The 26877-nt window shown below is 41.2% G+C and overlaps 3 protein-coding genes across 3 annotated transcripts in view; 2 read left to right on the top strand and 1 right to left on the bottom strand.

The window, feature by feature from the left end:
• Positions 1-7669: 7669 nt before the first annotated feature.
• Positions 7670-9935, bottom strand: LOC135544565 (large ribosomal subunit protein eL37). Its single transcript, XM_064972284.1, has 4 exons — positions 9835-9935; positions 9244-9379; positions 8884-8968; positions 7670-7771 (listed from the first exon to the last, which is right to left on the bottom strand). Exons 1-4 carry the CDS (start codon positions 9835-9837, stop codon positions 7702-7704), a joined length of 294 nt encoding a protein of 97 aa, XP_064828356.1. The 5' UTR covers positions 9838-9935; the 3' UTR covers positions 7670-7701.
• A 193-nt stretch (positions 9936-10128) lies between these two features.
• On the top strand, positions 10129-12637 carry LOC135523720 (lipoxygenase homology domain-containing protein 1-like). The gene is made up of 3 exons (XM_064950975.1): positions 10129-10273; positions 10771-11693; positions 12519-12637. Exons 2-3 carry the CDS (start codon positions 11408-11410, stop codon positions 12635-12637), a joined length of 405 nt encoding a protein of 134 aa, XP_064807047.1. The 5' UTR covers positions 10129-10273; positions 10771-11407.
• A 3917-nt stretch (positions 12638-16554) lies between these two features.
• LOC135544556 (lipoxygenase homology domain-containing protein 1-like) overlaps positions 16555-26877 on the top strand; it is a 32365-nt gene continuing 22042 nt past the window's right edge. The window contains exons 1-16 of the mRNA XM_064972272.1: positions 16555-16731; positions 16884-16982; positions 17141-17289; positions 19756-19879; positions 20340-20449; positions 20613-20753; positions 20885-21020; positions 21403-21563; positions 21746-21832; positions 21983-22118; positions 22207-22361; positions 22543-22703; positions 22907-22983; positions 23283-23479; positions 24081-24273; positions 24611-24771. Of these exons, the coding sequence (XP_064828344.1) occupies positions 16626-16731; positions 16884-16982; positions 17141-17289; positions 19756-19879; positions 20340-20449; positions 20613-20753; positions 20885-21020; positions 21403-21563; positions 21746-21832; positions 21983-22118; positions 22207-22361; positions 22543-22703; positions 22907-22983; positions 23283-23479; positions 24081-24273; positions 24611-24771 (2193 nt within the window). The 5' untranslated portion in view covers positions 16555-16625. The remainder of the gene's footprint in view (positions 16732-16883; positions 16983-17140; positions 17290-19755; positions 19880-20339; positions 20450-20612; positions 20754-20884; positions 21021-21402; positions 21564-21745; positions 21833-21982; positions 22119-22206; positions 22362-22542; positions 22704-22906; positions 22984-23282; positions 23480-24080; positions 24274-24610; positions 24772-26877) is intronic.

Below are 26877 nucleotides of genomic sequence, written 5' to 3'. Positions count from 1 at the left end.
TCAAGACAAAGTGTAAAAGAAAATATATTGCACATACCTATGCACCACAGCAAGCGAAGAGGAGTGAGTAAGGCTGCATTTTAGACCTCCAGAAAAGTAAATCAATAGAGTCCTGTGACTAAAATACTGGAAACACACAAGCATTTCTCAGCTTCAAGCTAGTGTACCAGCCAACTCCGGTCTCCAGCGATTTTTTGGAGACGCTCTCAGACTTTTACAAGAGGCTAGATATTCTGGGATGCTGCTCTACTCAGTGGTCAAATGTCATATTAACTCTTGGGGCAGTGGACTGGACCATATTTAACATATAGTACCCATGTTGATGGTGGCGTTCCTGACTAAGATGCAGACACCTGCCAGATCACACACCTGGATAGGTGTTTAACATATCAACTAACCACATTATATGATTTAGCAACCTGCCTGACTGCTGCCAGTCGATGATGTGGCCCACAGCTATATTGCAGACTTTGCATTGCAAAAGTCTGCAATGTAGTCAGGCAGGAACGCCACCGATATCTTACATTTACATTTAAGTCATTTAGTGCCCATGGACGTGTCCTGATCTTGTATATGGGAGTGCCCAGCATCCCATAATAAACCCTGGCCATGCCGAAGGCAAGCCAACACTGACCCCAGTCTTCCCAAATCCTAACTGTGTGTTTGGTCCAATAACTGTTCTACTGATGGGAAACTGTATTTTTGGGGGAATCATATTCCATCAGGTCTGTAATTGAGTGAGTGAGATAAATGGGAAGCATAGGAACCTTACAAAAAAAGTGGATATGGGGAACTGGGTCTGGTAGAAGGTTCCCCCTGATAGACAGGATAAAACAACAACAACTAAAGCCATAAATTCAGCAGCTTCCAGACACCCTGAAATGGTTTAAGACAGGGATCAACTAGATTCAGCCGCAGGCTGATTGTTGTCTTGAGTGGATGGTCGGGAGGCCAAAACATAATAAAAAAATAATTTGTAGACTGCAAATTGACCGCAAGATGCCTAAACAGATATCATATTTGACTAAAACATAATACTTTTAAACCTAGCTTGAATATGATCACTTCTTTCTATTATGCGTGGAAATACTTGGGTACAAATTACCTAAAGTAAAATCAATTGGAGCTGATTTCCTGGTGTTTTTAGTCTTTCATGTCCAACACTCTATAAAAGAAAATGTTTTTTGGCTCAGAAAACTTGGGGGCCAAATAAAACCATCCACAGGCCAAATTCGGCCCACCAGTTGGAGAACCCTGATTTAAGAGTTAAAATTAACTCAGACATGAAACCAAAAGACAAAATATCTCCAAATATGAAAACAGGGAATTTGAATTTAATATGTAAAAATCTAGTGTGTGTTTATTTACTGTGTGCGCTATATGCTGTTTGTGAACTTGCAAATGCAAATGTACTGTATTATTGTGAAATAATGATTTAATTAATTTGATCAAATGTCATCATTTGGATACAGCTCTGGCATCTCTGTCTTAGCCTGAAGCCAACTGTGATGCCTTTCCACTGTTTGGGCCAACGGTTCTAATTGTTAGTGGCATGGATCAAAACAAATGTAAGTGCTTTACCAGAGGTTGGGAATGGTTGACAAGTGCACTTACTCACGCACACACTATATCCAATGTCGCCTCTATGTGTATTTGCGAGGAGCAGGGCCTTGCAAATACGTCAAGATCTAAGGGACTGCAGATGTGAGGTGAAGTCCTCCAATGTGGGCCTTGCCAAAAAGGTTATTGGCAAGAGAGAGCCTTTAAAATGAGCCCTATTAGGGTCCTCTCTCTCCTTCTCTTCCAGGATTCTGGTCACAATGAGTTTTACAGGAACTGTCATCTCCTCCAATGTGGTGGTTGCCTCTTAGATTGCATCCATCTATCCTCCTTAGTGAGTGAAACCTCACCCTTCACTCAGATAGTGAGAAATACATGATAAGGATATACATTTAATTGTAAAATAAAGAAATAATAGAATAGTTGAATTGTAACTGTAAAGAATATAATGAACGATCTGCTTGACCTTTTTCATTGTATTATCATGGCCATTATTATGCATAATGAGGTACTTTCTCAGCAATGGACTTTGAGATTTGTCAGTTGAATAGCTGTTACAGTTCACTTCAGTTCACCCGGAACCCTCAATATATTTCCTGTTCTGTATTCACTGGTTAAGGATCAGGAGTCTGGAGTCTGGCAAGTTGCTGTCTCATTTAAGACAGGCTGAGACTTGTGGTACACACACTATTTAAAAATATATATAATTGTTTAGATCCTCTGGCCTCAGTTGTGCAATCCAGGCATTTATCATTATGATGTGAAATGAAAATAAACAAATCCACAAATAAGTCAACCTGAATGTGATGAGCAAATTATGACTTCTCATGAACATGAAAAAAAGAACACCTCGCTGATTTATAACAAACCAGGGTTTGATCATCAATGATGTAAACAAAATAAGGTTTAGTCATTATGAACTTTGCACTAATAACAACCACACTTAGTGTCAGCTGTTTCCTTATTCAACCATTTCAAAGTGCAAACATCTACACTTTGTACATTCACTTAGTGCCTTCTGAAAGTATACAGACCCCTTGACTTTTTCAACAACAACAAAAATGACTCACAGCCGTATTCTAAAATGGATTAAATAAATGTTTTTCCTCATCAAGCTACACACAATACCCCATAAAGACAAAGCAAAATAAAAACAGAAATACCTTATTCACATACAGTGGCAAGAGAAAGTATGTTAACCCTTTGGAATTTCCTGGATTTCTGCATAAATTGGTAATAAAAATCACAACAATAGACAAAGACAGTCTGCTTAAACTAATCACACACAAACATTTATACATTTTCATGTATGTCTTTATTGAACACACTGTGTAAACATACACAGTGTAGGGTGGGAAAAGTGTGTGAACCCTTGGATTGAATAACTGGTTGACCCTCTGTTGGCAGCAATAAACTCAACCAAACATTTTCTGTAGTTACGGATCAGACCTGCAAAACAGTCAGGAGGAATTTTGGACCATTCATCTCTACAAAACTGTTTCAGTTTAGCAATGTTATTGGGATGTCTGGTGTGAACTGCTCTCTTGATGTCATGCCACAGCATCTCAATCGGGTTGAGGTCAGGACTCTAACTGGGCCACTCCAGAAGGAGTATTTTCTTCTGTTGAAGTTGATTTACTTCTGTGTTTTGGGTCATTGTCCTGTTGCATCACTCAACTTCTGTTGAGCTTCAATTGGCAGACAGAGAGCCTTACATTCCCCTGCAAAATGTCTTGATAGAAATGCCTTTTTCCACCGATGATAGCAAGCTGTCCAGAACCTGAGGCAGCCCCAAACCATGATGCTCCCTCCACCATACTTTACAGTTGGGATGAGGTTTTGATGTTTGTGTGCTGTGCCTTTTTTTTCTCTCTACACATAGTGTTGTGTGTTACTTCCAAACAACTCAACTTTAGTTTACTCTGTCCACAGAATATTTTGCCAGAAGCGCTGTGGAACATCCAGGTGCTCTTTTGCAAACTTCAGATGTGCAGCAATGTTTTTTTGGACAGCAGTGGCTTCTTCCGTGGTGTCCTCCAAAGAACACCATTCGTGTTTAGTGTTTTACATATCATAGACTTGTCAACAGAGATGTTAGCATGTTCCAGAGTGTTCTGTAAGTCTTTAGCTGACACTCTAGGATTCTTCTTAAACTCAATGAGCATTCTGAACTGCGCTCTTGCAGTCATCTTTGCAGGACGGCCACTCTTAGGGAGAGTAGCAACAGTGCTAAACTTTCTCCATTTATAGACAATTTGTCTTACTGTGGACTGATGAGCATCAAGGCTTTTAAAAATACTTTTGTAACCCTTTCCAGCTTTATGCAAGTCAACAATTCTTAATCTTAGGTCTTCTGAGATCTCTTTTATTCGAGGCATGGTTCACATCAGGCAATGCTTCTTGTGAATAACGAACTGGAATTGTATGAGTGTTTTTTATAGGGAAGGGCAGCTCTCCAATCTTGTCACTTTGATTAGGCTCCAGGTCAGCTGACTCCTGACTCGAATGAGCTTTTGGAGAAGTCATTAGTTTAGGGGTTCACATACTTTTTCCAACCTACACTGAATGTTTAAATGATGTATTCAATATAGACAAGAAAAACACAATAATTTGTGTGTTATTAGTTTAAGCACACTGTGTGTCTATTGTTGTGACAAAGATGAAGCTCAGATCAAATGTTATGATTCATTTATGCAGAAACGCAGGTAATTCCAAAGGGTTCACATACTTTTTCTTGTCACTAAGTATTCAGACCCTTTGCTATGAGACTCGAAAATAGAGTTCAGGTGCATCCTGTTTCCATTGATCATCCTTGAGATGTTTCTTCAACTTGATTGAGTCTACCTGTGGTAAATTAGATTGATTGGACATGATTTGGAAAGGCACACAACTGTCTATATAAGGTCCCACAGATGACAGTGCATGTCAGAGCAAAAAGCAAGCCATGAGGTTGAGACAGAATTGTGTCGAGGCACAGATCTGGGGGGTACCAAAAAATGTATGCAGCATTGGAGGGCCCCAAGAACACAGTGGCCTCAATCTTAAATGGAAGAAGTTTGGAACCACCAAGACTCTTCCTATGGCTAGCCGTCCGGCCAAACTGAGCAATCGGGGAGAAGGGCCTTTTGGTCAGGGAGGTGAACAAGAACCCAATGGCCACTCTGACAGAACCCCAGAGTTCCTCTGCGGAGATGGGAGAACCTTCCAGAAGGACAACCATCTCTGGAGCACTGCATCAATCAGGCCTTTAGGTAGTGACCAGACAGAAGCCACTCTTCAGTAAAAGGCACATGACAGCCCGCTTGCAGTTTGCCAAAAGGCACCTAAAGTCTCTCAGACCATGAGAAAAAAGATTCTCTGGTCTGATGAAACCAAGATTTAACTTCTTGGCCTGAATGCCAAGCATCACATCTGGAGGAAACCTGGCACCATCCCTACGGTAAAGCATGGTAGTGACTCCATCATGTTGTGTGGATGTTTTTCAGCGGCAGGGACTGGGAGACTAGTCAGGATCAAGGCAAAGATGAACGGAGCAAAGTACACAGAGATTCTTGATAAAAACCTGCTCCAGAGTGCTCAGGATCTCAGACTGGGGCAAAGGTTCACCTTCCAACAGGACGACGACACTCAGCACACAGCCAAAGCAACGCAGGAGTGGCTTTGGGACAAGTCTCAATGTCTTGAGTGGCCCAGCCGGAGCCTAGTTTTTAACCCGGTCAAACATCTCTGAAGAGACCTGAAAATAGCTGTGCAGCAACGTTCCCCATCCAACCTGACAGAGCTTGAAAGGATCTGCAGAGAAGAATGGGACAAACTCCCCAAATACAGGTGTGACAAGCTTGTAGCGTCATACCCAAGAAGACTCTAGGCTGTAATCGCTGCCAAAGGTGCTTCAACAAAGTACTGAGTAAAAGGTCTGAATACTTATGTGAAGGTCATATTCCAGGTTATTTTCAATAAATTAGCAACATTTTCTAAAACCCTTTTTTTGCTTTCGTCATTATGGGTTGCTACTGTGTGTAGATTGAGGATTTTTATTTTAGAATAAGGCTGTAACATAAAATGTGGAAAAAGTCAAAGGTTCTGAATACTTTCCAAATGCACTGTATATTTCCTTTCAGAACAATTCCTTTTCCAATTTGCAACGAACCTGTCCCAAAATAACAGTCTGGCTGTCATGCATCCAAGTGGTTGGCTCATCATCTCCCTTTTTGTTTTACACATACACGCAATCTTCTGAAGATTTCAAATATAACTCATTGCACCGCGAGAGGAGTTTCTACTGGAATTGTGCTGGAGTATAACACTGGAGTTTAGTCCATTAGGTTCTATGAACACTCAGAACACTTGACCAGACTCAGAGTTGACCAAAATGATATCTTCCATGATATAGTACATATACAATATCTGGATGTTAAACTAAAGGAGTAATCTTAATAAAGGAACAGCAGTTGGTTCTCAGTTTGGACACATCTGGCTGTTTGAAATGGATCCATTGGTAGGCTATATAACCCTGCTACAAAGGTACTTCAAAAGTCCAGTACTTTTTGTACCTTATTGATGCTAACAAGCCAACTCTGACTATATTGGAGTAAAATTCCTCACATTTGTACACTTAGTATCAAGTTTTTCAAAGAGCCTTGTCCTCTTGCAACACTTTTAATAAGGAAAACAAACACAGGTAAAGTTTTGACACAAACCATCTGTGGATAGGTTCTTCTCCTTTCCTTCTGTGACAAAATATCTCCTCTTAATTCCCGCCACTTCATCCTGTATGGACTGTGGGAGTTGCCATGGTGTTTATTTTTGTGTCTTTTTAGCGACTAGCGGCTTTGTTATGATAAAGCTCCTTCTGGATTCTAATAGAAAATAAGCATATACAGCCATGGGAATCCAATTAAATTGGGAGATTATTGACTAATGGAAAACTGGAGAAGACAGAACTTTCTCTGCAATGCAAAACACCACTCCCACCCTTCTATGGTGTGCCAGCTACTTATATTCCAATTCTACATGTGATGTCAAACATCTCCAAAACGGTGTCATGCACATGTAACAACTCTACCACATACCTTCACACTAAAACACTGTTGACATGTAGATATGAGAAGAGCCACTGAGTTTGGCTTCATATTTTATAAAGAAAGATAGATACATTTCCTATTACATGGACTTCTAAACGTTATGTTCAGTGAATGGAAGAAGTCATACACATTGTGGCTTTGAGATGCTCTGTACACCAGCCCTAAGGCAACCCTTTGAATGTATATTCAAACATATCAGTGATTTGTAGTTACTGTATTGAAACCAATTACTGGTTACTATAACAGTTAGTCCCATGTCATGTTCACATTTCATCCAGTAGTTTGAGTTGTGGGAAATATATTTATTTTTAGAACTGCTAAATATCTATTCAAACATGCTTTTCCCCCTCCCTCATGCCTCTTTTGTCAAATCACAATACTGTGACTAAAGAATCCTAAACTTTTTCTGCCTTATGCACTTTGAAGAATAAACAAGTTAATTATTTAGGGCTCTACGCTGACCTTTTTTTACAAGGTGCACCTACATTGAAAAATGTAGGTGCACATGAAGAAATTTACGAGCATAATGAAGAATATTTTAGATATTAAAGCTAGAATTGTAAATTTTTCTAGGCTCACTGGTGCTCCTGAATTAATATTCCTAGGCGCACAGCAAAATAGAGCCCTATTATTTTTCAGATCCTCAAGAAACAAACATGAAGAAATGTGTCCCTCTACTGGTTGCAGGAAAACCTTTCTTTAAACAAGTTTTAGTGATAAAACTGAATCCCAACCACAGGAGGTTGGTAGCACGTTTATTGGGGAGAACGGACTTGTGGTAATGGCTGGAGCAGAATCAGTGAAACGGTTTCAAATACATCAAACACATGATTTCCAGGTGTTTTGATGTCATTCCATTTGCTTGTTCCGGCCATTATTATGAGCCGTTCTCCCCTCAGCAGCTTCCATTGATCTCAACACTTAATGGTTGCTGCTAGGGTTCTTGACAGAGTTAACGGTTCAACATTTTGATATTCAATGTATAACCTAAAACTGACCAAAGAAGAGGATGAGAGGCCATCAAGTTGTTTTATGATTTATTTATTTCAAACTCAGCCTAGGAAGAGCTAGAGGCAGCCACTGCTGCCCTCTTAGGCTTAGGGACAGTTCCCTCACGGAATCCATTCCTGGAAAAGACCAGAGAAATTTAAATGTGTTAATGAGGAAGGAGGACAACGAATTGTAAACTACATTCATATCAGGTGGTCTCAAATGCTTTACATTGTGTGGAACGTAACCCCATCCATCCCCCAACATGTACCACTCGTTTGGAAGATGGCACAGCAGAAGAGTATTTGGGTATTTTCCTTTCTTCTCAATTGATATAAGCCTACTCAGCATCTTACAAATCTTCTGAATGTGTTATAAAGCAGTGTCCAACTTCAGTGTCATCCGGATCAAAATAACTTCTGTATGGGTTAACACTATGACCAATGTGATGTGTGGTAATGACGGCCCTCCATTGTTACATGGCCTCCCACTTGTCTTTATCTTTCTTGTTTCTGTTAGCTTTTATGCCCTTAGTTGGGTATATATAGCCTGTTTCAGTGTTGTCTATAAGTCTACTAGAAATTAATCTAACATCACATCTTAGAGCTGAGTATATGATACGAGACTGGTCTTTCACTAGCAACTTACATAGCAACAATAGCTGTCCGTGCCAGGTAACATTCAAGAAAGAACAGTGAAATAAGCCTTCTAACTTGGCAATATCAAAAGTCTCCAGTGATCATGAGATGTCAACAAGCATTCAAGTCTCTCACTGCCATGGCCTTGTCAAATCATGCCAGCCTAGTCACAATTTGATTGCAGAAAAACACATTTGACGAGTAGTTTACCTAACAGTCACTAACTAAACAAATAAAACTAACACCACCTACCTCATGGTATATCAAATAACCCCTAATATTATCTCAACATTAACAAAACTGAGGGTTCAACCCGACACTGAAATGTATCTGTGTAGACCACAACCAAAGCCATCAAGGCAAACCTAGATGGTGAAATCACACCTGTTACATTACAATCAGGTGCTTCTCTGCACAGCCAAAACGTTTAATCCAGTCTCACATTCAACAGGCAAAAATGCAAGCAAACAATGGGAGACATTGAGGAACATAATAATGCCTAAAGAACAGCTCTTCTTTGAATTCTGTGGGAAACATTGCTTTCTGTCTGCATCTGATGTACAAATGCAAACCACTCTTGAAATTCATTGCAAGAAGGATGTTGGACTCACCTGAATCTGCGGTAGACGACCCTCAGGTGTCTGATACGGCCAGTTCCGGTAGTGTTGCGTCGCTTGGCCTTGGCACTCCAGTTATCTACACGGGTAAAAATGATGAGCGTGTAAGAATCAATGAAGAGCAAAACTGCGTCTTGTCTAAACCCCCGCGTGTGCGGACATCTTTAATTTCAGCTCTTTTCTTTTTGACATAACGTTATGCATCACCGAAAACTTGACATGACCTGCGGCATACATACACCCATCCATCCTCACTGATGAGTCTCCATTGGTCACACCGATGGATGAGTTGATTTATCAATAACAACTAGCTAAGCACCTGCCAGACATTCAAGAACAGCATGAGCCACTCACACTTTCTCTTGCGCTTTTCGGGGTAGCCACACTTTCCGCAGGAGGACTTCTGGAGGTGGTATGCCTTGGAGCCGCACCGACGACACAGGGCGTGCGTCTTGTTGCGACGTTTACCAAATGACGACGTTCCCTTAGTCTGGGAAACATAAAACATGTATGAAAAGCAATAACAATTGGACAGTATAGTTAATTCCAAACCCAGCATTACATACAACTGCATAATGTCACATATCTATGTCAGTTGGCTGGCTAACATGCTAGTGAAAAAAAGTGAATCTTTAGGCACGGCTTTCGCTTTTTTACACGATGAAAATAAGGACATACTAAAGAATGCCGTCTTTAAAAATATATTTTTTATGGGGGACAAAAAAAATGGTTTGCTTTCATTTTGAGAATGATTTGGAAACTAGTTAACGTTACAGTTCATTCGTTGGGTTGATAACTACTGATTATGAAACTGAACCCGTGAAATACTGGGGTCTGTGACACTTCATTGCGTTCATCTTCACAACAATAATGCAGATGATAAGGGAGAAAATGCATTAAAGCAGATGATTTGAGATTTTCAGTGTAATCTCTGTCCACCCTTACCATCTTCTTGCCGAAGTTCGCACGATAGAGACCGGAAAAGGGTTTTGTGTTGCACTAAATTCAGTCCGTACCGGTATGCTGTAGCAAAACAAGAGCTGCCAATAATGTGTTCCTTTCACTAGCACGGAACGTAACTAATTGAAGTTGGTCGTTGAAATTTAAATACAAAATACTGTAATACAACATGTATTGTATTATAATTATATTTTTATTTTGAGATAATGTTAGCCCATCATGCCAGATGCCAATTTTGCCCCAAGAGACAGGAACAGCAGCGAATACGAGCGGCCTGTTGAGGCTACTGCCAATTTTGAGTCCAGAAAATCCGACATTATAACTTTCATCTCCCTTGCTCACGTGGTTACTACTTGTTTCTCTTTATGCATATTTCTTTGGACCTTCAGCATGACTACATGAAGTTGATGGAGCGATTTAGGAGGTACTTTAAAAAAAAAAACGTTATCCTATATAGTCACCAGGGAGTCATCATAAATGATATCCATTGACTGAAAGAATAACGTAAATGCCTTTAGTTCTGCTGTCGTATCGCATCACAGCACAAATATAAACATGTTTAATTCCATTGTTTGTAAACAAAGTCATTGTAAATACTTTATTGCCTCAAAACATTAAAACTACAATTTCTATATCATGTATGTAAAGAACTTGCATGCATAGCTCTGTCAATGAATTTGAGTGGTTACATTTCTCCAGCTCCATCTCTCAGTGGTTTACCAAAACAGTGGCAGGTTGTCTGATGTGTTATTGTTTGAACCACATATCACCTCTTTGAGTTGTAGAACCCTCATCAGCTTCTAATGTAGGTTAGAATTTTCTGTCGTGTTCTCGATTTTCACAGGGGCTTTCTCAACTGATCAGGTGACAACCCAGCAGTGGTAGTCATTTTTATGAGCTCAGTGGCTGTTGCTGTTTCAGGTGGGGAACTACAACAGGAGAGGGCTGCCCCAGCCACCTCAAGCCACCCTGCAGTCTGCTCTACCCAGGAGTCTGTACGGTTCTGGCCCCATCCTGCTGGCACCGGTTGGTCACTACGGTGACACTACAGGTCAGTTTAATCGTGTTTCACCGGTACACACTGGAATCAGTTACAGTTACAAGGTAGTAAATAAATTAAAGATGTCCCCGAAAAAAAGAAAAGAAAAACAATGCCAAGGGCAGTGGTGGAACCGAAGAGGTGAATGACGAGAGCTCAGAGGATCAGGAGCCAGAGCCCAAGACGAAGCGTAAGAGGGTCACTGGCACAGAGGATGCTGGAGCTGGCAGGGGGAAGAGGAAGAAATCAAAAGCTCCAGAAGAAGGGTACCACTCTGACACCTCTGAGCCTGATGTAAAAAGCAGCAAGAAGAAGGGGGAGAACAAATGAAAAGTAAAGAAAAATAAGAAAGACAGCGAGGAGGAGTATGAGGTGAGAAGCAGTGAGTCGAAGAGTGCAGATGATGAAGATCACAGTGATACCATCAATAACAAGAAAAAGAGAGCAGAGAGGCTCCCTGGTGTGATTGAGGCCACCAGTAAGGGAACCAAAAAGAATAAAGACCACCAGGAGAACGACATGGGGTCAAAGGACAAAAAATCTAAAGACGACGACAAAAAATCCAAAAAGGACAAGAAAGAGGGCGAACAAACTCGCGATCAAGGGGATGAAGAAGGGGATGGCAAAAAGAAGAAGAAAAAGGCCAAGAAAGTCTCAGGGGGAGACAGTGATGAGGACACCAAAAAGGGGAAAGGCAAAAAAAAGAAGCTGGTTGAGAACTACGTGGAGATCTATGAGAATGAACTACGGAACTATGAGCCAGATACCATGGAGAACTATGAGGATGAGTACCACAAGAAGAAAGGTAGGACACGTTATATTGTACATTGTACTGTGTAACTAGAATGTGGCACACAGATCAGGAACAGAAGTAGGTCACAGCATCAAACATAATGGTAATAAATAGGCACAAACAATAAATGAAAGAACATACAAAATACAGACCTCATAGTATTATTGGCTGGTTAGCTTCAAACATGATTGCCAGAAATATAATAGGTCTACTACACAGAAAATATTTGCGTCCTTAACTATTTCTCAATGCATGAGCTCCCCCCGTTATAGGTTGACTGCAATTGATTAATACAATGGCTGTATCGTTGCTGGTTCCTGGTGTAATAGCTTTGTTGTTGACCTTAATTTTCTGGGTAATACAACACTTAAAGTATTCACAGGTATGAGGTAGGCCTATGTCTGCATCTCAAATGTAACATGACACCTATCAATAACAATGGCTTGTTTAACTTAATGAAAAGGACCCGACAATGTTATTACATTTTTTGGATGTCTACCTAGAATACTTACAACTAGTTGTAGACTTTCTTTATTTTTCACTCTCCAGTACTGTTTTAGTCACTCACTCACTCACTCACTCACTCACTCACTCACTCACTCACTCACTCACTCACTCACTCACTCACTCACTCACTCACTCACTCACACACACACACACACACACACACACACACACACACACACACACACACACACACACACACACACACACACACACACACACACACACACACACACACACACACACACTATATCTCGTTCTCGATCTGACTGGGTTTTTATCTATCTGTCTGTGCCTCTAACTCTCTCTTTGCCATGTCATACACCTCTGCAGTTTATGAGGTGGTGACCATCACTGGAGATGAGAGGGGGGCGGGCACCGATGCCAACGTGTTTATCACTCTCTTCGGGGAATATGGCATCACTCCGAAGGTGCACCTGGCTAGCAAGTGAGTCCCCTTTGTGGGCTGTCTTAGATATTATATACAATTGCATTTTTGAATAAATAAAAGTAGTCAATTATCAGTTTTTATTTTAATCTAATTAACATTGATGTTGTTATCCAAACTGAGACGACATGAAAAGCTCTACAGAAATCTGAACTGTAATCTAATTAGAGACAATCCTCTCATTACACTGACATACATTAAATTGCAAAACATATATTGATTGTTTCTGTTGGTTTGAGGTTTAACACCTGTTCTTTATCCTTTTATCTCCAATATCACAGCACGGAAAAGAGGTATTTCAGTCTTTTACTGTTGGGTCACATTTTATCCTGTATTTTTGATTGTTGAAAATACATAATTAGTATTTTGAGCAGAACTGTCATCTGGGGTACATAAGAAAAAAAATGTAGCTCTCTCGTACAAGGTGACTTTTATCAATATATACGGCTCTATTTATTCTCATATTTGAAAATACTAATTAGCATCAAAGTAGACATCATGAAAGACAACATATCCCTGCACGTCATCTCTAGTTGAAACCCTTGCTAAACAGGTATTGTGTCAATTTATAACTTTAATAAGTCAGTTTTCAGAATTGCAAATTTAAAGAAATGTAGCCAATTTATTCACTACTACATCTAGCTAACATTAGATTGTTAATCCAGAGAGTTTTACCTTTGTCTCAATTCGGTGGTCTCATCTAGATCACCATGGTATTTGTAGTTCTTAATGATAGCCACATTAGCAGCTAATTCACATTTAATTTTTGGGGGGTAAATACACTGCCGGTCAAAAGTTTTAGAACACCTACTCATTCAAGGGATTTTCTTTATTTGAACTATTTTATACATAGTAGAATAATAGTGAAGACATAAAAACTATGAAATAACACATATAGAATCATGTAGTAACCAAAAAAGTGTTTAACAAATGAAAATGTATTTTATATTTGAGATTCTTCAAATAGTCACCCTTTGCCTTGATGACAGCTTTGCACACTCTTGGCATTCTCTCAAGCAGCTTCACCTGGAATGCTTTTCTAACAGTCCTGATGGAGTTCCCACATATGCTGAGCACTTGTTGGTTGCTTTTCCTTCACTCTGTGGTTAGACTCATCAAAAAACATCTCAATTTGGTTGAGGTCAGGGGTTTGTGGAGGTCATCTGATGCAGCACACCATTTCTCTCCTTCTTGGTCAAATAACCCTTACACAGCCTGGAGGTGTGTTGGGTAATTGTCCTGTTTAAAAACAAATGATAGTCCCACTAAGCCCAAACCAGATGGGATGGCATATCGCTGCAGAATGCTGTGGTAGCCATGCTGGTTAAGTGTGCCTTGAATTCTAAATAAATCACAGACAGTGTCACCAGAAAAGCACCCCCACACCATAACACCTCCTCCTCCATGCTTCATGGTGGGAACTACACATGCAGAGATCATCTGTTCACCCATACCGCGTCTCACAAAGACACTACGGTTGGAACCAAAAATCTCCAATTTGGACTACAGACCAAATGACAGATTTCCATCGGTCTAATGTCCATTGCTTGTGTGTCTTGGCCCAAGCAAGTCTCTTTTTCTTATTGGTGTCTTTTAGTAGTGGTTTATTTTCAGCAATTCGACCACACAGTCTCCTCTGAACAGTTGATGTTGAGATGTGTCTGTTACTTGAACTCTGTGAAGCATTTATTTATGCTGCAATTTCTGAGGCAGGTAACTCTAATGAACGTATCCTCAGCAGAGTTAACTCTGGGTCTTCCATTCCTGTGGTGCTCCTCATGAGAGCCAGTTTCATCATAGAGCTTGATGGTTTTTGTGACTGCACTTGAAGAAACGTTCAAAGTTCTTGACATTTTCCGTATTGACTTCATGTCTTCAAGTAATGATGGACTGTCGTTTCTCTTTGCTTATTTGAGCTGTTCTTGTCATAATAGGGACTTGGTCTTTTACCAGATAGGGCTATCTTCTGTATACCCCCTACCTTGTCACAACACAACTGATTGGTTCAAACACATTAAGAAGGAAATAAATTCCACAAGTTAACTTTTAAGAAGGCACACCTGTTAATTGAAATGCATTCTAGATGACTACCTCATGAATCTGGTTGAGAGAATGCCAAGACTGTACAATGTTGTCATCAAGGCAAAGGGTGGCTATTTGAATCTCAAATATAAAATATATTTGGATTTGTTTAACACTTTTTTGGTTACCACATGATTCCATATGTGTCATTTCATAGTTTGGATGTCTTCACTATTATTCTCCAATATAGAAAATAGTCAAAATAAAGGAAAACCCTTGAATGAGTAGGTGTTCTAAAACTTTTGACCAGTAGTGTATATTGATAAAGGTCTCCTTGTCCTAGAGAGATTTACACGGTTTTCAAAATGCCAAACCAGGGTAAGCCTACATGAAACACAGCCCTTATTTTAAGTGTTTAAGAGTTTATAAAATAAAGTAATTGTATTATTAATAAAAAATAATAGTATTTCTTTAAGTGTTTATAAAATAATGGTGGAAAACCTATTGTAACCCTTTCCTTATTTGACTGCTAGGTTTTATGGGTATTATGAATCATACTGTGGTATTCTATGGCTCATATTTATTGAAGATATTTGGTTTGAACAGCAAATCATTTCTATAAGGTAAATGCAATGAAAACATAGTAAGACAGGTGTGTTTGGTAATATGATTAGTGTTTATCCTGCTTATGTTGCATTTAGTGTTTTTGTTTGGTGTGAAAATTCAATATTTTGGAATATAAATGGAATTTGACCCGATTGTGTGTCAAAATTGCATTATTCTCAAAGTTTGCTACGGGATACTTACTTGATAACATGCCTGTTTTTGTTCAAGAATAATTATCTACTACCTTAATTTCAGTTGAAGCATTATGCATAAGACCTTAAAATACAGCGAGGAGTTGGGAAGTTCTTTATGCATTTTCTGTGTAGTCTCATACCTTATATCCTACTTGTATTCCCATTTCAGGAGTAGAACAGCCTTTGAGAAGAACAAAACAGACGTCTTTCGGATCAAAACTCATAACGTTGGGCCTTTGAAGAAGATACGGTATGACAGCTCCTCTGCCTTTACAGAAGACTGGACATGTGTGTAGATGTAAAGTTTCCACATTATTGTAGAGCAGTGGTTGAAAATGTTAACATTTTTGTGACCCACCAAGTAGACAAAGACAATGTTTCTTGAAAAACCCTGACTTAGGTTGCAACTTAATAGAGACTTGCTATCACCCACCATTTGGGAAACTCTGCACTAGAGACCTGTAGTACTTTTACCTTTCCTTCAGGATTTGGTACAGTATATGTAGTGTACAAAACATTAGGAACACCTTCCAAATATTGACTTGCACCCCCTTTTGCACTCAGTACGGCCTCAGTTCGTCAGGGCATGGACTTTACAAGGTGTTGAAAGCATTCCAAATCTTTACGCCAATGCTTCCCTCAGTTGGGTCAAGTTGGCTGGATGACCTTTGGGTGGTGGACCATTCATGATACACACGGAAACTGTTGAGTGTGAAAAACCCAGCAGCGTTGCAATTCTTGACTCACTTAAACCGGTACACCTGGCACCTAATGCCATACCCCATTCAAAGGCACTTCAATCTTTTGTCTTGCCCATTCACCCTCTGAATGGCACACATTCACAATCCATGTCTCAATTGTCTCAAGGCTTAAAAATCTTTCTTTAACCTGTCTCCTCCCCTTCATCTACACGGATGGAAGTGGATTTAACAAGTGACATCAATAAGGGGTCAAACCTTTCACCTTGATTCACCTGGTCAGTCTATGTCATGGAAAGAGCAGGTGTTCTTAATGTTTTGTACACTCAGTGTATAAGTTTCATTGGTTAATTGATTGATTGATTGATTGATTGATTGATATGTCTCCTGTAGGATAGAGCATGATAACACAGGTCTGAATGCCAGCTGGTTCTTGGACAGAGTGGTGGTGACTGATATTACAAGACCTCACATGAGGTTCTACTTCACCTGTAATAACTGGCTCAGTAAGGTGGAGGGGGACAACCTGTTTGTCAGGGATCTGCTGGGCAGCCTCGACCCCATGGACTTGCCCAAATGTAGGTACCATGTCCGCCATCTTGGATTTGGTTGTGTTGGATGCAGCCTGTGGAAGGTTCTTGGCTGAGATTTTTGCATAATATGTGTAAAACCAGTTCCAATCTGATTTAGTTGTATTATGGTTAATCAAACGTGTGTTTTTCTCTGGTAGATAATAAGTATGTAGTGAGCGTGTTCACAGCAGATGTGAAAGGCAGTGGAACAGATGCTGATGTCTTCATCAACATCTTTGGAGAGTTTGGTGACACCGGTGAGTTTCATTCCAGACAATAGGTCATTTTAATGGTTAGTTATGAGTGATTTGAGAAACTAAAATGTGATATCTTGTAGGTTACTGATTTACAGTTTAGGATTCGGGCCTATAGTACTCAAACATGCTTTGTGTGTTACATCTGACCCTTTTCATAGGTGAGAGGCGGTTGGACAATAAGAAGGATAACTTTGAGAAAGGCACAGAGGACAAGTTCACTTTAGAAGCTCCCCACCTCGGTAAAATTAGGAAGATTACCCTGGGTCACAACAACAAAGGCTCTTCCGCTGGATGGTTTGTGGACAAGGTACAGTACAGTTAAAGCAAGACTATGCTATGGCTATATGAACAGTTTTAATCTGGAGGCTCATTAGGATATAAACTCATAAAATGAAGGAACCAATGTTGCCAGCAGACCTGGGTTCAAATAATATTTCAGGTATTTTAACAACTTTTCAATACATTTCAAAACAAGTATTCAGATAACCTTTATTTGAAGAAAAAAAAACAAGTAGTTGAATATTGGAATGTATTTGGAAATACACATGGAAAAAATACACTAACTCAAATACACTCCCATGCATTTAACCCAGGTAGTTTTTAATGCAATTTGGTCAACTATTTGGTTTAAAAAGATAACCATTCAAATACTCAACTGAAATACTTGTTTTGGGCTGTGTATTTGAACACACTCAAATACCAGTATCACTGGGGAAGCTAAGCCATATTGCAACCTATGTGTTGTGATAATTGCATTGTTTGCTCTATAACCTATTAGTTGATATGCCTTGCGACCATGATATATGCCTAAGGCCAAGACAATAAGACACAGTGGCAGAATAAATTCAACCACACCTTTGTTTTACCACAAAACCGGAGAGCAACCACTGTCCGGTGAAGCACAAAGAATTTTGCACGTAAGAAACAGTCACATGACCTACAGCATGGTCAAGAAAGTTAATGTTTCCAACATTTTCAGACCAGTAAAAAACTATTGATTTAGAACCACGGAGAGTTATTGTAAGTCTCAAAGTTGAGAGCTCAGAGCTGCTACACTATTCCAGCACCATTTCAACTTCAACATTTCAACATCATCAAATCACCTATACTTAGTCTAATACAGTGACAACTAAAAGATACCAAAAAACAATTTAGTCCAATCAACGTAAGCTAAATATGTTTTGGCTGTCCATGGTTCTGATTTGTGTATGTGTGTGTGCGTTCCTGCAAGTAGAAAAATCATGTTGACTCACCCTGCTTGTAGAGAAACGCCAATGCCATCCTCCTCTCTTTCAATTTGAAGAAACAGTCTATGACTGTCATATAGTACATGCTTTTATTTACTACCTGGCTAAAATGCTTGCTCGCTAGCCTAACTTCCTTCCATGGGCAACGTTAGCTAGTTAACATTAACCTTCTACATCTAGCTACATACTGAACTTCCATCCTCTCAGTTCAGGGGCACAATTTATTTGATGGTGGTATCAGAATAATCATTATAATCATTCACAAGTATGGAGAATTAATTAAAACCACAAGTTCAAATACCTGTCTCCATCCATGGCTAATTTAGGAAAGGGGCAATTTTAGCTAGCTAGCTGGCTAGCCACCGAAGGACAAGAACACAACGAGATGCAACAATTCAAATTGATTCTAGGAGTGAAGCCAAATCCAAACTGGCTTCCCATGACACTTTCTTTTGGTGCGCTGGGACCATACACAGTTGAGCTCACTCAGTTTAGCTCAATGCTGATTGGCTATTATATTTTATTTGTTTTTATTAAGGGAGGCCAAATGCTCAATGGCTTCCCTTGCATTCAATGCTTATTTTATGAATACATCCCACTGTAAAAATACACCAAATAATTATTTTAAATAACAAATAATCAAATACATATGTATTTGAACCCATATCTGGTTGCCTGAACTGTTAAGACAATGTTTGTTTTAGACGGAGGCTGCTGAAATGCAAGATGAAGGAACAATCCATCCATATCATTCCATATCCTGCCCTATTCTATGTTTTACTGTATGTGAGCCCCTGTTGTCTCTGGAGAGGTATTTAAGACATGTGATCCTCATCTCCTCCTCTCCTCTCCCCTCCTCCCCTACCTGTCCTCTCATCTGAGACTGGTGTCCCATCACCTCCAACACATTCCAGTTACAGTGTGGAACCATGAGATGAGTTCACACACACACACACACACACACACACACACACACACACACACACACACACACACACACACACACACACACACACACACACACACACACACACACACACACGCCAGAGGGACATCCTACCCAACCTGTAGTAAAGGGACACCAGGCCTCATTAAGGGATTATATTTCCAGTAGAGGGACAGTCTGTAGATGTGATGGTGATTGCCACACACTGACACCAAAGATCACCAAGATAGACATGATTTTATTCAGGGCTAATTCAAGAAACCATAACTTGCACCTTGAAAACGTGTTATTTTAATGTATGGTCCTGTTTATATCCTGTATTCAGACCCATGAATGTGTCACCCTGTTGACTGCTTAAATGGAGGGTTGATGTAGGTGCTTGTTTATCCTCCTACTTCCAAGAAGGACATTTGTCAAGTGTAAAGGTTTTGACTAGGGGTAACCAGGATGGGCTTTGAACCAGGAATCATGCAGTTACAGACACTGTGCCAATAGGGTTAGACCCCTTGGCAGACGCGAGGGAGGCCAGGAAAGGGGCTAGAACAGAAACTGTATATTGCCCCTGGTCCTGTCCCTGCAGGTGCTCCTGGATGACATGGGAAACAAGTCTCTGTATGAGTTCCCCATCAACCGCTGGTTCGCCATCGATGAGGATGATGGGAAGATTCAGAGGGACATCCTAGTTGGAGGCAGTGAGCCCACAGGTGGGGAAAGACCAGACAACACTGTATATGACCCCCAAAACAGCAAAAAGACACATTACACTATTACATTACATTATATTCAGTATTCGGTTCATTAAGCAGATATTCTTATACATAGATTTACTTTAAGTAACAAGTAAGTAAAAGGGGGCTGAGCAGCAACAACGAAAAATAAAGTATCATATGCAAATTCCTCTGGCTGTAGAAGGTGCATGTAGACATTCACAGTGCAGTTGTCTCCATATTTAGTGCAGTGACATCTGCAATGATTGATTATTTCAAAATGGAAACGAACAGTAAATGTACAATATCTCAGACCCTCCTGACATTCATTCTCGTTTCCACACTATCAATGTTTTGATTTGGTTTTCCTGTTCACTCCTCTCTGAGTGGGTGTTCTGAAGCAGAGACGTGAGTTGGCAGAGTGTCTGATTGGCTGACACGTAACTGTACCCGCCAGGTATTGTGTACCACGTCCAGGTGGTGACAGGGAAGGTCCGAGGAGCTGGCACCAACTCCAACATCCACATGCTGATGCACGGCACCAAGGGCCTGAAGAATAGTGGCAAGGTACAGTCATACATCAAGTAGCATGTCATTTTAGAATGAATTGCATTTCCCTAGTCCAACGTGGCTACTTCCCTCCTTTTCGTCATTCATATTCATTAGAAGTCATAGGTGAAAGCAACGTGGTGTTTGTCTGTATAGTGATTGTACACGGTCTCTTCCACAGATCTTCCTGCAGGGGGGTAAGTTTGAGCGTGGTCTGACGGACATCTTTAACGTGGAGATAGCTGCCCTCCTCAGCCCCCTCAGCCGAGTCACCATCGGCCACGACAATGGAGGAGTCAGCGCTGGCTGGTACTGCGAGAAGGTGCGAGTACACACATACACACGCACACACACACACTAATATAAATAAATTACTTCCTTATATGCTTAACATCCCAATCTATTTCCAGTCAACATATGACAGTGAGTCTCTTTTGCATGTTTATGTTCCAGATAGTGGTGTTCTGCCCGTTCACAGGGATCGAGCAGACCTTCCCTTGCAGTAAATGGCTGGACGAGAGTGAAGGTGATGGACTGATAGAGAGAGAGCTCTATGAGATGGTCTCACTAAGGCAGAGGAAACAGAAGAGTAAGCCACATGACTTAAATTCTCATTACCTCTCGGATGTAATATCTTTAATTCTCTCGCCTAGCTATTCTTAAACATTTAATCCCATTCCATGTGTAATAGATAGGAAAAAAAGCTGCTTATGGTACTGTATGTCTCGGAGAATCTGAGTAGGGTGCTCCAGTGCTGCAAATATACAGAGTTCCAATTTCCATTCTCATATCAGTGGAATGTAAACATCGTATAACTTTTGTTTCTAACATGGAAACCGTTAAAATTCTGACTCTCAAACTGAGATTGCTAAACAAATTCTATATAATCTGTATCTGTGGTTTGAGGTGTTTTTCCAGTGTGTGTCTGTTGAGTTTGGAGAATACTTCTCAGTTTGTCTGGTCCTCTTCAGAGCACCCCTGGTCTCTTTGGATCTGGACGTCAGATATCCCTGGCGCAGGAACAGACGCATCCGTTTACTTCCAGATCTATGGGGAGAAGGGCAAGTCAGACGAGATGAGACTGGACAACAAAGCAGACAACTTTGAACAGGGCCAGCTGGATAAGTTCATGGTGTGTATGATGTATTTAGGACAGATAGGTGGACTAAAAAGACTGACAGGCAGGCAGAAGGACAGACCGACAGAATGGCAGAAAGAAAGACAGACAGAAAGACAGACATACTGATTAATCGTTACTCAGATTAATTACTGAGTAACGATGGTTGTGTACCGTTCTTGTTATTCAACACACAGGTTGAGCTACCTGACTTGGGGAAGCTTACAAAATGTCGCATCTGGCATGAAAAGAGAAGCCCTTTTGCAGGGTGGCATTTGAGCAAGGTGAGCAAATGAAAACATTAAGAAAAAAAATCCACAAATAAGCTTGAGGTTCAGATTCTCTCTGTCTCACACCCTATATAATGCACTACATTTGGCAAGAGCAGATGTGATAAGAGATTTGCCCTGTTGACTCTCTTGGTGTTTCCGCAGGCATCTCTGATGAAAACTTTGACAAAGGAGAAGTTTAAGTTCCCCTGTGAGCGCTGGCTGGATACTAACGAGGATGACAACGAGTTAGTTAGAGAGCTGCCTGCTACTGGAGACCTGATTGCTGAACCCCTGCCCTGTAAGGTCACAAAGGATCATCTACTGCATTGTTTCACCCTATGCAAACATACTAGCATTGTTAAGTGAATGCTGTTGTGTTGTTGTAGTGATAAAGTACCGTGTGACCGTGTGCACGGGGAAGTTTGGCGGCAGCGGGACGGACGCCACTGTCTTCCTCAATCTGATTGGTGACCTGGGGGACACAGGCGAACGTACGCTGGTCAACTGCAAAAACAACGTCAACAAGTTTGAGAAAGGCAACGTGAGTCCAGGAGACTCACGCTAGGCCTCTTGGAACATATCTAAGGATTGCATTATAGGCTGTTTACTCAAATGATAAATTAACAGGATTTTCCACATACCTTAGCTGTAATCGATTCACCAAGACAGTTTACATAAATGTCTTCCTCATAGATCTCTCTATCTCTCACTCTCTGATTCAGATGGATGAGTTCATTATTGAGGCGGTGTCAATCGTGCAGGTGCGGCGCGTGCGTATCGGGCACAACGGGCGGGGCGGAGGTTGTGGCTGGTACTTGGAGAAAGTGATGGTCAGGGAAGAGGGACAGGCTGAGTCTCAGGTTGTAGAGTTCCCCTGCGGCAGGTGAGACATGGGACAGGAAGTTTGTGGAACAGATGACTTAGCCAGGTATCTCCTAGGACGGGTATGGAATGTATGTAACATCTATGACCTTGGGGAAGATGATTGAATGGGTGCCAGGTGATCAGAGAATAGGGTCAGGTTGCGATAACAGCAGGTAATTTGGGTAAGAGTTAAGACGGCCATGTTTTCCTTTACCATCTCAGGTGGCTAGATCGGAATGAGGATGACGGACAGATTGTTCGGGAGTTGGTGCCATTTTCAGACGGCCAGCGTCTTTACAGTAAGTGTTTGTGGGAAAATATATTCATATTTTTGTCATTTAGCAGGCACTTTTATCCAAAGCAACAATGGTGAGTGCATACACTTTTGTATTTTTTTCCCCTGTGGGAATTGAACCCACAATGCTGTTTTTGCAAGCGCCATGCTCTACTAGCTGAGCCACACAAGAGCTGTCAACTCACTGAGAAGTTTGTTGAAGTTGTTGTACGGAGACCACATTACTGTATTTACTACATTTGTTTCACCGCCACGTGAGTGAATAAACACACCTGAACTACAACTTGTAGTTCTGCCTTTCAGATGTTAGCTATCATGTGTCGGTGAAGACAGGCAGCGTCAGTGGAGGCAGCTCCAACTCCACCGTTTTTGCAAAGCTGTATGGGGAGAAGGGAGACACCAGTAAGATGATGCTGGTGGTCTCTGACAACAACCTGCGCAACTACTTTGAGGTGGGCCGGGTGGATGTGTTCACTGTGGAGACGTTTGACATTGGACAGGTACAGTAACAGTAGAATTCTTGGTTTTAGTGTTAGAGGCTATTAGAGTTGGACGGTATCCAGATATACTGTTTCTGTACCATACTGGGGTATACGGTATTAACGAATGTGCACACAAGCGGCGCTATCCTCCCCCCTCCTCCCAAAAAACAAGAATTGAAGGAAACGGGGATCTTGATCCAGGAGGGGATTGAATAGCTCTGCTGTAACCAAGAAGCTTGATCTTGACATCCAGCCACTTTGCAAGCAAGTTAGCAAACCAAATGCATAGCTGGAACACTGAGAAGAATATTATTTATTTAGATAACATTTATTTTTAAGGTATTGAAAACCATACCCTCGATATACGGTATAAACGGTATGTCGCCCAAGCCTAGAGGCAATGCCTTTATTTCTGCCAAAGTGTAATCTCTCAAAAATGAAAGATGTATATACGCAAGAATTGTATACCTTATTCATACAAGGCTGAATCCTTAAGATACATGCACATAAGTCAGACTTTCATTAAAATCATGTATTGATGTTAACCTGAGATGCATACAAAATATAATATTTGGTGAATATGAGTAGAAAAAGAAATGTTGTTTTTTTTGTACACCAGATCAGCCGTCTGATGATTGGCCACAACAACGAGGGGATGAATGCTGGTTGGTTCCTGGACAGTGTCCAGATCATGGTGCCGGCCAGTGGGAGTCAGTACATGTTCCCCAGCCACCGCTGGCTCTGTAAGGACGAGGCAGACGGCAAGACCGAGGTGGTGATCTACCCTAGCGAGATCCTGGATATTAAACAATGTAAACACACCTATTACAATACTCCCTCATACACACCCAATTAATTATAAACAGACACACACCGATAGATGTTTCCTGCTTTATTTTTTACATACTGTACAGGGAATCCAATCAATCTCTCAGGCTATCCACACAGATATGGAAAATTGAACTAACTTGAATCCAAAGATTTTGATTGGGGCGCATAGAGGCCCAATATATATATATTTTTGCCTCTATGCGCCCCAATCAAAATCGTTGGATATATATATATATATATATATATATATATATATATATATATATATAAGGTGTGTTCTTCTGTAATATCATTATTTTGTTTATTCTTGTTTTGCAGTGATAAACTATGAGATAACAGTGGTGACAGGTGATGTGAGCTTTGCTGGAACCAATGCTAACGTTTTCATCCAGATCTACGGTGGTAAGGGCAAGACAGAGGTCGTCAATCTGGCCAGCAGGTCCAACAACTATGAGAGAGCAACTACTGAGATATTCAAGGTCATTATTGTCATATTTCATGTCAATACTTTTTTTCTGAGAATCTATTTGAGACAAACTGACATTATTCAATAACATACAATATCGTTATAGACACAGTAATATTAGAAACGGGTAAGTAAATGGTTTGAAAATATGAAGAGATAACACAAATTAAGTGTGTGTCTTCCCCCGGGGATAATATTAAATATTATAGTCTGACAGGGATCAGGGTACACTTAGAAAAAAGGGTACGGTATTGTTCCCTGGGATACAAAAGGTAAAAATACATACATTGTACCTTCAGGGGTACACATATGATCTAGGGCTGGGAATTGCCAGGGACCTCACGATACAATATTATCATGATACAATATGTATTTGCGATTCAATACTGTGATTTTGATTGCAATTCCATGGTCCAAACATATTGCTCACCATATGTCTGCTGCAGAGGGATAAGAGAAAGCCATGAGAAAACTAGTTTGGATCAGTCATGGAAATAAGAGTTGAAAACAAATTGGTTCTATATTCAAAAAGATGGAGAACAAGCTATGTAGGAAAAATCTTGGAGTTTTGGTGCAGGTACAGCCAACTAGCGCAAAAATTGATTGTAATATTGTCAAAACGATCTGATATATCGTCAAATAATATCCTGATATGTAGCCGTTTAGATTTTTTCCCCCATTACTAGTATGATCTTACATGGTAGTGTTCGGTACATTTTAGGGTACATGTGCAAAAAAATAGTATAATGTTACATTTGTGTATCCAAACATTTGAATATAAAAGCTACAGTCATCACACTCCCAACGTACTGTGAAGGTACATTACTGTTTCCCAGGGTACAAACTTATTTTGTGTACCTTCACCTCTTGACGGTATTGATGTAACGCTCGTCTGAAGAAGAGGGAGTGGACCAAAGCGCGGTACGTGTTCATGATGTTTATTAAAATTTGAACACTAGAACAAAATAACAGAGCAAAAACGACAACGACCAGTTCTGTCAGGTGCAGCAACACAAAACAGAAAACTACCCGCAACACAGGTGGGAAAAAGCTGCCCAAGTATGATTCTCAATCAGAGACAACGATAGACAGCTGCCTCTGATTGAGAACCACACCTGGCCGAACACAAAATAGAAAACATAGAAATAAAGAAACTAGAATGCCCACCCTAGTCACGCCCGGGCCTAACCAAAATAGAGAATAAAACCCTCTATGGCCAGGGCGTGACAGTACAGCCCCCCCCCTCCAAAGGTGCGGACTCCGGCCGCAAAACCTGACTCTTTAGAGACTTACCCTTTAGACGGATGGACTGTCTGGCTGCGTACCATTGAGGATGGCTTTTGTGGAACATAGACTTGATCTGGGTGGGCCTCCTTTATGGCGGCGGCTCTGGTGCGCCTCTAGCTCCCCCCACTTTGGTGGCGCCTCTGGTGCAAGGACCCCGGACTGGGCACCCTCGTTGCTGGGGGCCCCGAACTGGGCACCGTCGTTTCTGGAGGCTCCGGACTGGAGACCGTCGTTGCTGGAGGCACCGTGCCATGACTCCTCACTGGAGGCACCGTGCCATGACTCCTCGCTGGAGGCACCGTGCCATGACTCCTCGCTGGAGGCACCATGCCATGACTCCTCACTGGAGCCTCCATACCATGACTCCTCGCTGGAGGCTCCGTGCCATGACTCCTCACTGGAGGCTCCGTGCCATGACTCGCCTCGCGCTGGAGGCTCGTGTGCGCTGGAGGCTTGACTCCTCACTGGCCATGGCTTCACTGGAGGTGCCATGACTCCTCACTGGAGGCTTCGTGCCATGGATCATCACTGGAGGCTTCGTGCTATGGATCATCACTGGAGGCTTCGTGCCATGGATCATCACTGGAGACTTCGTGCCATGGATCATCACTGGAGGCTTCTTGCCATGGATCATCACTGGAGGGAGTAGACGTATGGGCAGTCTGGTACGTGGAGCTGCCACAGGGCTCACAAGGCTGGATGGTGACTTTGGCACGGCACGTGCAGGGCGCAGGCACAGGATGTACTGGGCTGTGCAGACGCACTGAAGACACAGTGCGCAGACCCGGCGCAGGATATCCTGGGCTGTAGAGACGTACTGGAGGTCTGGAGA

This window comes from Oncorhynchus masou, chromosome 1 (assembly GCF_036934945.1).
Source record: "Oncorhynchus masou masou isolate Uvic2021 chromosome 1, UVic_Omas_1.1, whole genome shotgun sequence".
Classification (NCBI taxonomy): domain Eukaryota; kingdom Metazoa; phylum Chordata; class Actinopteri; order Salmoniformes; family Salmonidae; genus Oncorhynchus; species Oncorhynchus masou.
The sequence above is the reverse complement of the archived record's forward strand: the minus strand, read 5'-3'. Positions and strand labels throughout refer to the sequence as shown.